Raw genomic sequence first — 15,970 nt, 5'->3', positions numbered from 1 at the left:
TTTTTATGAGTTTGTTATTGAATCTACGAGTTGAAAAAATATTTATATTTAGACTTATAAATATACTTGAAAGAAAAAGCTTTTGAACTTATGATTTTTATGTGAAACAATTGATTAATTCTTGTAACCGGATCTAATTAATCAATTGATAAGCCAGATGAGTGGAATTTTACTTTATTACATTTTAAAAATGCAATAATATGAAAATATGTGATTTATCTGTTTTTTTGTTAATTTTTTTTTTAAATATTCTAATTTTTAGAAATATCTCGAAAGGATGTACGGTCCGTACAACTGAATAGATCTGTTGAGGTCAAAAAACAGTTAGTTAAAACCTCAAAGCACATGTTGTCATAACCAACTTCTGTCTTCCAGCGTATATGTGTAGTCTTTAAAATGAAGACAAAAGAATCAGTTAATTGCCGAAATTTTCTCTCATCCTTCCTTTCTGTCCTTACCCACACGTAAACCCTGCACTTTCCCTCGTTTCCCTGTCTCAACTCTTTCTTGATCCTTTTCTACCTCAAATCAATTATTCTGTGAGACATTTCAAGATTTTGGGTTATCATATCACATTGTGATCGATAGATTCAGGTAAGTTCGTTTTTTCTTCTTTTTTCTCTTTGAGTTTGATGCTTATGTTTGTATTTTTTTCTGTTCTTCTTCTTCTTCTTTAATGTTTTTTCCAGAACCTAGTTGTTCAATATCTACTAATTGTAAGAGCTCAGCATTGACATGGAACAGATTTTTTGCATTGAAATAAAAAAATTTCAAGGAAGCTTCAGGGGAAGAAATATCATTTTTTTCCAATTTATTGTGCCTGACAGGTATTTGTATTCAAGAAGTTTTATATTGTTAATGCGACAAATTTCTAATTTTATAGGCCATTGATTGGATAATTATGCCCATTTATTGATTGAATAGTTATTGCCCATGTATTGATTTGTGTTTAAGTTCTCAGGATTCTACTGAATTCTCCTGTAATCGGATTATGGCCCTTTTCTTCTGTTACGTTGATTGATTAATACAAAGGGACTAGTTTTGATACAGCTTTTGTTTATACATTCATTCTGATTCTGAAACTGGAAATTGTAACCTCTGAAAGTTCTGCTACGAGAGTTGAATATGCTGTAATTTGATATGGATGGTTTCCTTCTTGATTTGCAGCTTGAATTCCTATTCCTAGGCAGCATAGGGAGCTTAATTTCAAGTAGTGTGATCAGACAAGTAATACCATATAGCTGGTGAAGGTGGGGGAGGAAATTACTAGATTTTGAAGGAAGTAGCGAGCGTTTGAAAACTTATGAGGTTATGACTGACGAAAAACCTATTCTTGCTCTCGAAAGTTCACGTTCTTCGGCATCCGATTCTTCATCAAGATCTAGTGAGCTTGAAAATGATATTCCTGTCAGTCCCTTTATCCAATCAAAACAAGCAGATGTAGGGTCAGCACAAGGACCGATATTTCCAGCAGTTGTTGAATCATCACAAGGACCAGTATTTCGAGCAGAAGTTCCCAGCCACATTCCTGTTATCAACACACAAGTATTGCCCCCAACATCACCTCAACTGCATGTGATGGGACAGCCTGGAGGGTACGATCCAAATAGGATCCCATCATCCATTTTTGCTAAGCCTAGTAATCCTGCAGAATGGAGCGTTGCTTCTAATGATTCATTGTTCAGTATCTACATGGGGAATGGTAGCTTCTCAAGAGATCATGCTTTCATGTTGTATAAATCAGGAGAACTCCCCAGGTTTGATGAGACAGGCAATGCTTCAACCAGTTTGAGCCCTGTCATTGAAGTAGAGAACAACGATAGAAAGAGTGAAGATATATCAATAGACATAAAAGTGAAGGAAGAAGAATCAACTGATTCTGAAGAGGAACCTGAATCAACAGCTGAGATCAGACCGACAAAGGAGGTTCTGGATGCAACAGAGAAAATTATTTGTCAGGAAGAGATGCATCTTGTTGAGGAGATTCGAGTTTCCTTCTCCAGCAGTAACAGATCATTTCAGTTCCCGTTGTAAGTTACCTGGCAATCTATCCACGCGGAATAAAATGGTTTTCGTTTGAAGCATCTATCCGTGCAGGAATGGGTAGTCAAATGCATGCATATCACCACTATGTCCTTACTGTTCCAATTTGAATTTTGATCTGATTGCTTGCTTCTGTTGTTATGAAACTTTGATTATCATTCTCTTTGCCTTTTCATACGAGTGCGTGGGAATAAGTCTACAATTCTTGTAGGCTTGCATTTAGAATTAGTGAGATTGTTGTTCAGCTAAATTTCTCCATAACATACCATCTTATGTTGATTTTTGACATAAATTATGCGTTTCTTTCCCTGCCTGCTGTCTGTCTCCTCTGACAGTGATCCACTAACTGTAGGACTAATAAGAAAGGTTACATTTTTTTCAAATAAATTTGGAACTCTGGATTTCTATAAATACAACTTACCCTTTTCCTATCATGCATTGTTAGTCCATTTAGATTTCTTAGTTCTGCTACGTGCTAGGTCAGCCAATGTTTGCCTGTTCTTTATTTGATAGGTACCTGAAGCTAATTTTAAACTCCATTTCAGATTGGACGCTACCTCAGGAAGAAGTTCTTTTAATGAGGTGATGAAGAAGCATTCCTCGGAGAAGCACTTGGAACAGGAGACACAGCCAGCAGAAACCCCTGGAACAACCCAAAAGGCTGAGGGGCACAGGTGGTTTCCTTGCTTCTCTTGCTGCTTACATGGCTGTTGAGAGAGAGTTCTGCATAAATATTTTAAATCCAACCTCTGTACATCTCGCTCTTTGTCAAGAATTCCTGCCTTGTCCATCGGATCTAAACACGAACCTTCTTCTCTGCAGTCATTGTTTCTAGCTTTGGTGAGTCTTCTCGAATTTGCAAAACCTTAGAGCTCAGAGGCCCGTTTGTTTGCAGTTTATTTGCAGGAAAGTTGTTTTTTTTTTAAAGTGAATTCCAAGAAGTTTGAGGATCAAATTTGATATAATCAGCAAATAATGACATTTCTAAACTTTTCACAACTTCCGGAAAGTGTTTTCCTCCCAAATTTTTTAGGAAAACACTTTCCTGAAAATCAAGCCAAATTTTCCTTTAACTGGAAAGTATTTTTCGTTTATCAACTTTCCTAACAGCAAACAAACACAAGAAAGTTTGGAAAGTGATTTCCCAGAAATTACTTTCTGCAAAACAAACACAAGAAAGTTTGGAAAGTGATTTCCCAGAAATTACTTTCTGCAAAACAAACACAAGAAAGTTTGGAAAATGTTTTCCCAGAAACCACTTTCCGGAAAACAAACACAGCTAAAAAGGAAAACACTTTCCTGAAAATTAAGCAAAATTTTTTTTGACTAAAAAATATTTTCGTTAACCGGAAAGTGTTTTCCGTTGACCGGAAAGTGTTTTTTGTTGACCGGAAAATGTTTTTCGTTAACCAACTTTTCTAATGACAAATAAACACAGAAAAGTTTAAAAAGTGATTTCCCGAAAATTGTTTTCCGGAAAACAAACATGGTCATAGTTAAGGTATAAATCACCATCTAAACTCAGTTGTAGAATATATAGTATAGTCTTCATTCAAGTCAATGGGAGAAGTTTGGCTTTTAAATATGAGAAAAAGTCAGCATATCTACGAAGATATATTGATTTAGAAATTTCCAAGGAAAAAACTTAGGTTTGATTCTTACAACAGATTAGTTGTGACTGATATCTTGACAGCATTTCTTTAGTTTGTATGTCTGCTTCGTAGTCCTTGATCAATGGATGCTTGACTTTCTCTGTATTGATTATTGAAAGTGCAATTCATATTAAGAGATTGTTTAAAAGTTTGGGTATAATTGTTTTTAAATATTTTTTTATATTAAAATATATATATATATATATATATTAAAAATTAGTTTTGATATCAGTATATCAAACTAATTTAAAAACATTAAAAATATATTAATTTAAAATAAATAAAAAAAATAAATTTTTAAAAAACACATTTAAAATATAAAAACAAACAGACTCTAAATATATTTATAAAAAAAAAATACTACTTATAAACTTTTTATTACGGAATGAATGATTGATAAAATAAAAATCACCTACTTAATGTTTTTTGATAATTATGTTATAGAATGAATGATTATATTATCTACCTATCTATTTATTTGTCTTAAAAAAAATTTAATCTATTTTTATGTAAAAAATCTAATAAACAATGTTGACATGGAAACGCTATCTCACAAGTTAACAAAATGAGTGTCTATATGAATAAATCGAACAAATCATACTAAAATACTAAATGTGATGTATTTTTTTTAATGATATTTTTTCTATTGTGCAATATGCTTCTTCTTTTTTATCCAATCTTACATTTGTTATATTTATTTTTATGTTTTTTGTCAAGCGAAATTTGCTTTCAAACTAAAACACACGCATGCTTCAAGAGTTAATTAAAAAAAATAAAAACCTATAAACACTTTGACGGAGAATTGAAGTTTTCGAAACATAGAGGCATTTTTTCTAGTTTTGCTAACTTAGGAAAATGAAAGGACTTTATTGATAAATAGGGTGAAATATTCGAGAGAATTGATAAAGAATAAATTTTAAAAAAATCATGATAATTTATTTTTCCACTTTAGAATATAAAAATGAAATAAACATGGAAAGTATTTTTAAAAAATAATATAAATTATATTTTGAGTATTTATATAATAATTTAAGTTTTTAAATTAAAAAATTCTTAGACATGCAATCAAAACTGTGCTGAATAAATAATTATGAATTTAAATATAATATTTTTTAATTAAAATTAATTGACAGTACAATGTAGAATAAGTTTGTACAAGTTTTCCAAGTTAAAAAGCTTTTAATTGAAATATTATATTAAAAAATAATATAAATTATATTTTAAAATTTATACCCTAAATTTACCGAATAGAATTGCATTCACATGGAGGATCAAAGATGGACCAAAGCAATCATTCTATTCACAGATATTATTCTTGTGAATGCTTATTATAATCCATGCCCTAATTATGCACAAGGAGAGTAATTTAGGCAAGGTGAAGTCACTCCTTCATCACTTGGTCGTCATTATTTGATAAAAGATAAGAATACGAACCCACAGGGGATGGGATTATTATTATAATTAAAATAGAATAAAGCAGGCGGTGTAATAATCTGCTTTTCTAATAAAGGTATGTTTGTTGGTAGCCCAATAAAGATACTTGTTCCCTTTGCTTCAAGCCTTTATAGGGGTAGGCCAGGCCAGCCAAGGCAAACAGAGGATAACGGATCACGGGATAACGACAGCACATTCTCTGCAGTGTTTATGAAGCAAAGCAAACGACGGCGCGTTGGACTCACCATCTTTCGCTTTAAACGACTAATCGTGGTTATTCTGGACCACGTGAACTGGAGCTGAGCAAAAGAGGGGGGCAGGTAGCCCCCATCCTCACCTTCTGGAAGGACACCCCACGTGGAATCCTTTATCCACAGCCACGTTTTCAACCTTAAGGAATCTTTTTTTTTCTTTTTTATAATTTTAATATTTCTTTTTAGTGAACGATACAGGGGGAGGCCAAGCCAACCACCGTGAGTCCTTAAATTGACGGGGCTGCTGGCATTCATTGACCACCTGTGGAACCCAGCTACTCCCCCTTGGACCCCACCTCCCTTCCCTCTGCTACAAACCTCCATTCGTAAACAAAATCAAATAAATTCTTGAGGCATGCTACAAAGATGAGCCTCGAATTGGTCCCCTCATTATCATTACATTTTTTATATGGTTGCTAGAACTTTTTTTTTCCAATTAAATCTTAGAATTTTTTTAAAAAAATTATGATGTGTCGTCGTTCTTTAATGTTAACTATGACAAATCCTAGGTTATCTTTTGATTATTGAAAATACTAAGCTAATATTAAAAACAAATCTCAATTTTATTACAAAAGGTTACAACAAACTCATAAGAATTTTAATTAAATATTTTTATTAAAGTTGGTAATCATCAAAATTTATACAAAATAAAAAATCTTAAAAGATATAATTTAATTAGTCAAATTCTAAATTTGCTTTATAGATATTATCAATTCGAGTATTATAAATTTTAAAATAATTAAAAATTTATTTAGTTTTAATTTTAAAAAATTAATTAAAATATAAATAAACTGATGTGCTAATTCATAATTATAAAAACTTAAAAAAACTTAATCACATTATCATGAAAGGACCGGCTCGAGAATCATTTTGTAGCATGGCAGGCAAAAATTAATTGAAAATGGATGATGGGGGAACTTGATTAAGACGGCATGAAAAAAAGATTTAATTGAAGAACTAGTTTGCTAGAATTACATGATAATAGGGGGGCTAGAACGATGTTTGGCCCAAAGAAGAAAAGGAAAGAAATGAGAGAGAAGAAGGAAATGAAGAAATTAAAGAAAAAGAAACGAAAAACGCGTTTTAATAAAGAACACAAATATTGTTTAATCTATACTCTTGCCTTTCCTCTTACTTGTTCTCTATCAGTGAAAGACCCTGAAATTAGGGTTAGGGTTTTCGAAAACAGAGAGAAAAAGAAAAGCCTCTCTATTCATTCACTTCAAAAACTGAAAGAGAGGGGCTTTCAGTGTTTTAGAGACCCTTTTGAGGGTTCTAAAATGGGTTCCTCTTATTTTCTTTCTTCAGTTATCAAGTGGCAATCTTTCACAAAACTGAAGCTTTTCTCTCTCTTCTGTGCCTTCTCTCTGTCACTAAACGGCGTCGCTTCTTTTGATTCTGACAAATCTGTGCTGTTACAGTTCAAGAACTCAGTCTCTGATCCTTCAGGGCTTATCTCCGGCTGGAATCTGATCAGCACCAACCACTGTCACTGGAACGGCGTGTCCTGTGATGCTAATTCGCGTGTCGTTTCGCTTAATATCACTGGAAATGGAAATTACAGAGGTAAGAAAAGTGGAGGTGGAGGTGCTATTTTGTGTTCTGGTGATTCTATTGAGCTTTCTCTGTACGGGTTTGGGATTAGGAGAGATTGTAAAGGTAGTAAGGGAATTTTAATGGGAAAGTTGGTGCCTTTGATTGCTAGGTTAAGTGAACTTAGGGTTTTATCATTGCCCTTTAATGGGTTTCTCGGGTTGATACCGAGTGAAATATGGGGCATGGAGAAGTTAGAGGTTCTTGATCTGGAGGGTAATTTGGTATCTGGGTCGTTGCCGGTTTCATTTTCCGGGTTAAGGAACCTGAGGGTTTTGAATTTAGGGTTTAACAGGATAGAAGGAGAGATACCGGATTCACTTTCTCGCTGTGATGGTTTGGAGATCTTGAATATAGCTGGTAATCTTATTAACGGGACAGTTCCAGGGTTTGCTGGTCGGTTTAAGGGTGTGTATTTGTCGTTGAATCAGCTTGGGGGCTCACTGCCTGAGGATTTCGGATATAATTGTGAGAAACTTGAGCATTTAGATTTATCTGGGAATTTCTTGGTTGGAGGGATTCCTAGTAATTTAGGTAATTGTGGGAATTTGAGGACATTGTTGTTGTATTCAAATATGTTTGAAGAAATTATTCCACGTGAACTGGGTATGCTTGGGAAGCTAGAAGTGTTGGATGTGTCAAGGAATAGTCTTAGTGGGCCGGTACCCCCTGAGCTTGGAAATTGCTCTGCTTTGTCTGTTCTTGTGCTTTCGAACATGTTTGATCCGTATCAGGATGTTAATGGTACGAGAGGGAACGGTTTGTTGGATCATTTGAGCTCTGTGAATGAAGATTTCAATTTTTTTCAAGGGGGTATTCCTGCAGATGTCATGACTCTTCCAAAACTGAGGATGCTGTGGGCACCAAGCGCAACCCTTGATGGCATGTTGCTGAGCAACTGGGATTCCTGTGATAGCTTGGAAATGATCAATTTGTCTCACAACTTCTTCAAAGGAGAAATCCCTCATGGGTTCAGTCGCTGCAATAAGCTGCAGTATCTGGATTTGAGCTCCAATGGGCTCTATGGTGAACTTCTTGAGGAGCTTCGAGTTCCTTGTATGACTGTTTTTGATGTTAGTGGAAATGCATTGTCAGGTTCCATCCCCAGTTTCTATAGCAGCAGTTGCCCTCCTGTTCCTTCCACAATTGAGTATCCCCTAAATATTTATGACCCGTCATCTGCCTATATATCATTTTTTGCATATAAAGCTAAGGCAGGAAGTCCTACTATGTCACTTGGAAGAAATGGTGAAATCTCAGTTTTTCATAACTTCGGGGACAACAACTTTACTGGTAATCTCCAGTCCCTTCCTATTTCCCCAGTAAGATTAGGAAAGCAAACTGCTTACACATTTTTGGCTGGAGACAACAAGCTCAGTGGCCCATTTCCAGGGATCTTGTTTGAGAATTGTGATGGATTGAACATGATGAGTGTCAATGTTAGCAATAATAGAATGTCTGGTCAGATTCCGGCAAATATGGGTCCAATGTGCAGATCACTCAAGCTTCTGGATGCATCTAAGAATCAGATTGCTGGGACCATTCCACCAAGTGTTGGCGAATTAGTTTCTCTTGTTTATCTTGACATGAGTTGGAACCTTTTGCGAGGCCAGATACCATCAAGTTTGACCCAAATAAGTGGTTTGAAGTATCTGTCTTTGACTGGTAATAGAATAGTTGGTTCTATTCCTTCTAGCATAGGGAAGCTGCAAACTTTAGAGGTTCTGGATCTCTCATCAAACTTGCTTTCTGGGGAGATACCAAATGATCTTGTGAGGTTGAGAAATCTGACTGCTCTTCTGCTCAATAACAATAAACTCTCCGGGCAGATTCCGTCTGGTTTGGCAAATGTGACTTTGCTCTCAATCTTTAATGTCTCCTTCAATAACTTGTCTGGGTCTCTGCCATCAAGTAACAATTTGATGAAATGTAACAGTGTTCTTGGAAACCCGTATCTACACCCTTGCCATGCTTTCTCCCTAGCATCGCCATCTCCAGATTCTCCAGGAAGGGCTTCCGAGGTACAAAGCTATATTTCTCCATCAGATCAAAATCAGAAGAACCGGAGTGGTGGCTTCACATCAATTGAGATAGCATCAATAGCCTCTGCATCAGCCATTTTTTCTGTTCTACTAGCTCTTATTTTCCTATTCATCTACACTAGAAAGTGGAGTCCAAAGTCCAAAATAATGGGATCTGCAAGAAAGGAAGTAACAATCTTCACAGATATTGGGGTTCCCCTGACATTTGAGAATGTGGTGCGGGCCACTGGGAGCTTCAATGCAAGTAATTGCATCGGCAATGGGGGTTTTGGGTCCACTTACAAGGCAGAGATCTCTCCCGGAGTTCTGGTGGCAATTAAAAAGCTTGCAGTTGGACGATTCCAGGGAATTCAACAGTTCCATGCAGAGATCAAAACCCTTGGAAGACTCCACCATCCAAATCTTGTCACTTTGATTGGTTATCATGCCAGTGAAACGGAAATGTTCCTCATATATAATTATTTGCCAGGTGGTAACTTGGAAAAGTTTATCCAGGAAAGGTCCACAAGGGCAGTGGATTGGAGGATACTTCACAAAATTGCTCTGGACATAGCTCGTGCACTTGCCTACCTTCATGATCAGTGTGTACCACGTGTACTTCATCGAGATGTCAAGCCCAGTAATATTCTGTTAGATGATGATTTCAACGCCTATCTATCCGACTTTGGTTTGGCCAGGCTATTGGGAACCTCTGAAACCCATGCTACAACAGGTGTGGCTGGGACTTTCGGGTATGTTGCCCCGGAGTATGCAATGACTTGCCGTGTTTCAGATAAGGCCGATGTTTATAGTTATGGGGTTGTGCTTCTTGAATTACTCTCAGACAAGAAAGCTTTGGATCCTTCATTTTCATCATACGGGAATGGTTTCAACATTGTTGCTTGGGCATGTATGCTCCTACGGCAGGGCAGAGCCAAGGAGTTCTTTACAGCAGGGCTATGGGATGCAGGTCCACATGATGATTTGGTAGAAGTCTTACACATGGCAGTTGTGTGTACGGTTGACTCCCTCTCTACCAGGCCAACAATGAAGCAGGTTGTACGTCGGTTGAAACAACTGCAACCGCCTTCATGCTAGTTGCTCGATAATGTTTGTTTGATTAACATAGGGATTTGTAGTGGGTAAAGGCCCATTGTATTTATGCTTTCTTGGTCCTCATTATGGGCTGCCCGTAGGTAGAGCTAAACTGTAGTTATTCCCACTTGTAAAGTGTAATATAGTTTTGCCCCCATTTTTCGAAGTTGTTTCCCCACTTGGAGGCGCACTGATGAATCTGCAAAAGAATGCAGATGTTCGTTCGCCACGTTGTATACATGTTCTCAGTTTCCATTTGTTCAATAAAACCATAGAATCGAGATATTTGCTGGGAATATGTTTGTGCTCACGTAAACAATGCCAAGGTATTGCCCTCGAAACGAATCGTTTGAACTTCTACTTATCATGGGAAGTTCGATGAAATAGGGATTTTGATTTAAAGTCCATTCCAGTGGTTGCTGGAGCAGCAAAAGGTTATCCACGCCTTGTATTCTTGATCAAATCACAACCTTCGCCCTGTAGTGACAACTTTAGCTCTGCATGTGGCCACTGTGGGGTTGTTTCCCTGTGCAAGTCATGCTTTTGATGGTTCCTTTTTCCTGTTCATTTCACTTGGTTCACGAGCAACAGCAACGATCATGAGAACCAATTTTTCTTCCTTCAGCTGCAAGCAATCAGGTATTCGAGATAATAGACGAGATGGTATTATTCATACTCAACAACTGCCTATTCGTGGTTTACCTAATTTGTATACGGTTGTTTGTGTATCGATGAAACTTTATGTTGTGTTGTTATGTTGCCAAGATCTCCACTCCACAGGTGGTGAGTCGTTCTGTCTCACCCCTCTCCTTCATGAACATGCTTTTTCCGCATACTCAAACCTAAGTCTTTGAGAAATACGGACCATTTCTGAAAGTCTTGCATCTCACTACAAATCCTCTCGTTTTTGGTTGGGTCAGGTACCTCCAATTCTTTAACCTAGAAGGATTAGGTTTAGACCCTTCAGAGTTGCTGTATGTAAAGAGTGGAACATCGTTTTCGCTTCTACACACCAATTTTTGAAGCAGTCCAGCCATAGACCCATTTTGTTAGCGCTCAATTGGTTATAAACTTTTGATCAAGAATTCATCTGCTGTCAAGAAGGAAAGAAAATAACCAGGCCATAGACACAATTCACCAGGTTGGCCTGCTTTACATTAGAAAAAATAATCTTGCATCACGCTACACGGCTGAAAATGGAGAGAGGAAAATAATTTAGGTTTGCAGCAACAGGCATGGTAATCGATATAAGCCAGTAACCGGGGGAAAATTGAGATTCAAAAGAAAACTTCATTAGCCTTGACCTCCATGGTTCCTTTTCCTCGCTGTCTTTTTAGGACGAGAATTACCATTAAAAAAAGGGGGAGGGGTGAACCACTATATGCTTAAGGGGTTGTTCTACATCATCACCACCACCTGCATGCTTGACAAACTCAGCTGGTGAGAGAAAGCTTCCATGGCAAACGCATACTATCCTCACCTCCTCACCTTTCCTGTACTGGTAGAGAAAACCTTCTATGCGTTTCCCGTTGGGACCATCTCCTGTTGCAGACACATATGGCATATCCTCCAACACATCCCTCACCACCTCCTTAGTTCCATTCTCAGCGACTGTAAGTTTGTTAGATCCATTCTTTTCCATTGCAATTCCGGCAGGGAAACTTGATTTTTCACCTAGTACTAATCCAGGAGCAATGATTGATCTCTGTTCATAATCTGACAAAGACTGAACACTGACAGGGCTTCTTGACTCGGTGTTTTTGTTCATTCCTATATTGCAACCAACAGAATAGAGGAATAAGAGGTTGGATTACAGAAACTGAGTTCTTATTCAAATATATCCGAAATTATGGAAGTTAAGGTGATATTTATATAATCCAACAAGATGCTCGACATGCCGACATGGAGGGAGATAAACTGGAGCTCAAACTATTGTTGCGAGAAAGGTAATTATCTCAAAGGTAGATACATTCAAGACAACAAAAAAAAGCCATTATTTTCAGGTGTATAATACTAGACTGGCACCCACAGAATATGAGTTTCAGTGGCATGAGCATGTTCATATAGACATTACCTGAAATTCAACGGAAACACTTAATTTGAAGCCAGAGAAGACTAATTAAATTCACCTTCATGCATCGCTCCAAAGTTGGTTTTGCTTTAGCCAGGGGTGTCACCATGCCAAGAGAAGCTATGCAAGCTTGCCATTAAAAGAGTTTCTTGCCCAAGTACTTCGGGCATGAAGATCCCACCCCAACGAGTTTTAAAAATATTATCATAAAAAAGACTAATAAAATATAGGTTAAATAACTAAAAGAACCAGAAGCATGTGTTTTAGAGATTCAACTATCTGTTTTTTCCCCCAGAAATCTAATTAATTTAAGATTGCCAGAAGTCGACTTTCTGACATCTGGAGTAAGGTAGCCAGGAAGCTTATGCCTTTGAAGTCATCCATAAATTTGCATGGATGATATGTATTGAAGGAAGCCTCAAGTGAAGCTAGCATGTATAAATTGCAGACAAAATGCGATCACATGCATTTCAGGTTCACTCTGTTGTGCACTAATTATATCATAAAAAAAGGGCCAAGTGAAGTTAGTAAACGGATCACTCATAGCTTTCGTTATACTGTTTTGCACTGGCTAGAATTTGAAGATGACAAAAACAGATAAACATCTGGTGCATGGTCAAATAGGATTGAGAAAAATGTGACATGAAATCACCAATTGTTAAATATTACTTCAACATTTAGATGGCCTATCCTAACGTCAACTAAGTTCTTAAAATAGCAAAGGGATAAGAGGCACACAAAAGCTCGATTGGAAATAATGTTTTTAAAGGCCTTTATGAGTTCTAACACTTTAGAACACATTTCTCACCGCAAAACAACTCCACATCAAACAGTAAAAACATTCACAGAGTAGTAAACTCGGATCGAGCTGAATGATATGCAAAGAATCATATTGGTGGGGACACCGGACCGGTGACAAAGAATATACTTGTGTATAGACAGAAACGATGAAGGATAGTCCAAAACCATCACTCTTTGGTTGGGAGGAGATTAGCAACGTACAAACCCAAATTACTAAACTTTATTTAGTTTTAATATTGGACTTTAATTTATGTTGTTTTATTATAATTTTATTATTTAGTGGGTTTTAAGCCGAAATCTAATTCTCATCAGGGTTTAACTATTTATTTGTAATTTTTGACATTTTATTGATAAAATGTTTGGTTTATCAGCTATGATAATTTAGGTTTTAAGCCCAGATTTAATTATTTTGACATAACTTGGTTTTCCTCCCCTAATATTTCCTCTTTTTCAGCTCCTTTCGTTCTCTTCTTCAGCTCCTTTTCTTCTAATTCATAATTTAATCTTTCTTTAAATCTTTGTCACGCATCAGAAGGCCAGCTTGTTGCTAGCTGGAAAAACTTATGAAAATAACCACAGTAAACATAATTATTATAATATCTCCAACAATGTAGACAAAATAATAGCTAAAAAGATGTCAAAAAGTCTCCAACTAGTCTCCTCTCATAGATTAATTAGGGGGAAATTCTGAACAAGCCGGTATCAAGCTCAAACAACATCCATACTTACGGCATCTTAATGACAATAATAGCAATGAAATTTCAAATATGCATCAAAGTAATCACACATGCAGCAAATGTTTAAAGGAAAGGAAAATAAAACAGAGACATTTTTGTTACCTTGAAGTGGCTGGCTCTCAAATTCTGTTATCCCAGACGATCCAGTCCCTTGTGATTCGTGTGTTAATGGTGGTGCTGCTACTTCTGCTTGTGTTGACAGCCCTTCTACACCAACACCAAAGAAACCATTGAAACTCTTAAGAAACTCTTTTTGATGGTGATCACCATTTGTGCCATTCTCTCTCTTATCTTCCTCACCCATAGTTTTATCCGTCACTGTTTTCAGAATCTTTTGCTTCTCTGTTCTCTTCCTTTTAGCCTCCATTCTCCTAAGTGTCTGCATCTCTTTCCTCTTCCTCCACTCCTCTTTTGTCTCTGTTGGCAAAGAACAAGTCCTTGGAAGATAATTACTTTCCAAATTAGATACCACAAAAGCACTTCCATTTTCTCCTGTTGGGTTAATAAAATCTGATGCTACAGAAGATGATCTAGTAATCTTCTTGGCTTTTGGGTCCACACCAAATCTACCATTCAATGAAAGTCCAAGACTTAGCTCAACATCGTCGTCTTCTCCTTCTTCTCCATTGAGTCTGTGATTATAATGATTTCCGGATATAAATCTTTGCAACAACTCCTTAGGAAGATTGTTGCTCATAGAAATATTATGCTGATGTTGGCCGGTTTCAATGTTCTGAAGTTTCTCTGTTTGTGCCATTAATTTGATGAAAAACAAACAAAAAGAAACAAAAAGTAATGAAGTCAAAAGGAATTCGAAACAAAACTACAACCACCCAAATTTTGAAATTTGATTAGGAACTGAAATCCAATCACCAAGACAACTTTGAAGAACCAACAACTTCAAATCCCAGCATGAACAAAACAAACATTTTGAGCTAAAACTTGTCATTTTCTCCATTGCAAAACACAAAACTACTCTCATTACAAACACCAAAAAAGGTTCTTTACTTCACAAACCAAGATTTTCCAAGAAACCAGAGAGAAATAATTGGAAAAAACAAATTTAAAAGGTAGGAAAAAGAAATTTTGGAGCGAAGGGTAAATCAAGAAACAAACAAGAAAGAAAGAGAAAAGGGAAAATCGCAGCAACGTTCCTGCGTCTTTGACGATGATATCGGGTTGGACCGAATGACGATAATACCCTTGAGTTGGTAATACTTCTACACGTGGAAGGCATGAAGGAGGGTACACAGCCAGAAGCCGCCACGTGGGTGGAGAGAAGAAGCAGCAGGTTCAGAGGAGACGGCAAAGCAGCGTCACCAGCTCTTTTGTTGTATTTGTCTCTTTTTGCGATGTTTCTTTTTTTTAACTGTAAAAAGAAAGATGATAAAACAACACACGTGTCGGAATCTAGAACGTGGAACTTCTTTTCTCCACCACGTGTCCTTCTAAAATCTCGGCCTCGTAATGCCGCAACTTTTTTCTCGGTGAAGACTTCGGAGTCAAATTATGGTCTCCCTCTTTTCCTTTTTTTAATTCTTAACTGCTGGATATATATATATTTATTCTAAAATGAATTTTTAGATTTTAATTTATTTTATTTTATTTATCTTGTGAGTGCTGCAGTGAATTGGATGCTCTAACTGGTATTATAATAAAGCGTGTTGATTACTGATATTATATTACAATAAATTATTCAAAAATTGTATAATTATTTGTCAATATAAAAGCATATAATATTTATTTTGAAATAAGTAATCTATTACAACTATTAAATAGGTTGTCTTCTCAATATCTATTTTTTTTTTTGGTATTATAATAAGTAGGAATAATTATGCGTTTTTTAATAAAACAAAGTCCCTTGTTGTCTCTCTTTTACTCCCTCTTCTTCTGTTTAATTTGAACTTTTTTGGGGTTTTGTTGTGTGCTACCACATGGTGCTGTCACTGCTGACAAGGCTTCGTCTTCTTTATTTTGGTTCTTTTTTTTTAAAATAATACCATATTTAGTGTTTTTTTTTTATCACAGCTGTCCAGTCTTGTATTTTTTCCATTTTATCTAGTATTTTATTTATTTTAAGGTTTGATCATGTTTTTTTTTTTTTGTCATCTTGCCCTTTATAGGTATTTGAACAATATTTTTTTTTTTGTAGATTAATGCTGATATTTTAATTTTTGAATCCTTCGATAAAAAACGTGTATCAAGTGAAAGCTCAAGGTATTAAAGCTATTGATGGATTGCTAAAAAACGAGAGTGCAAGTTGTTCGGC

At 36.2% G+C, this 15,970-nt stretch overlaps 3 protein-coding genes across 3 annotated transcripts; 2 read left to right on the top strand and 1 right to left on the bottom strand.

The window, feature by feature from the left end:
- Positions 1–1,311: 1,311 nt before the first annotated feature.
- Positions 1,312–5,432, top strand: LOC105107761 (uncharacterized). The gene is made up of 3 exons (XM_011001801.1): positions 1,312–2,030; positions 2,589–2,717; positions 5,222–5,432. The coding sequence occupies exons 1-3, from the start codon at positions 1,312–1,314 to the stop codon at positions 5,430–5,432; spliced, it is 1,059 nt and encodes a 352-aa protein (XP_011000103.1).
- A 954-nt stretch (positions 5,433–6,386) lies between these two features.
- LOC105107742 (LRR receptor-like serine/threonine-protein kinase RPK2) lies at positions 6,387–10,388 on the top strand. The gene has a single exon (XM_011001775.1). It carries the CDS (start codon positions 6,412–6,414, stop codon positions 10,093–10,095), a length of 3,684 nt encoding a protein of 1,227 aa, XP_011000077.1. The 5' UTR covers positions 6,387–6,411; the 3' UTR covers positions 10,096–10,388.
- A 764-nt stretch (positions 10,389–11,152) lies between these two features.
- AFP3 (ABI five binding protein 3) lies at positions 11,153–14,808 on the bottom strand. The gene is made up of 2 exons (XM_011001773.1): positions 13,804–14,808; positions 11,153–11,862 (listed from the first exon to the last, which is right to left on the bottom strand). Exons 1-2 carry the CDS (start codon positions 14,456–14,458, stop codon positions 11,444–11,446), a joined length of 1,074 nt encoding a protein of 357 aa, XP_011000075.1. The 5' UTR covers positions 14,459–14,808; the 3' UTR covers positions 11,153–11,443.
- Between the last annotated feature and the right edge of the window lie 1,162 nt (positions 14,809–15,970).

Source organism: Populus euphratica, unplaced genomic scaffold (assembly GCF_000495115.2).
Source record: "Populus euphratica unplaced genomic scaffold, PopEup_1.0 scaffold169.1, whole genome shotgun sequence".
NCBI classification, from domain to species: Eukaryota; Viridiplantae; Streptophyta; class Magnoliopsida; order Malpighiales; family Salicaceae; genus Populus; species Populus euphratica.
The sequence above is the reverse complement of the archived record's forward strand: the minus strand, read 5'-3'. Positions and strand labels throughout refer to the sequence as shown.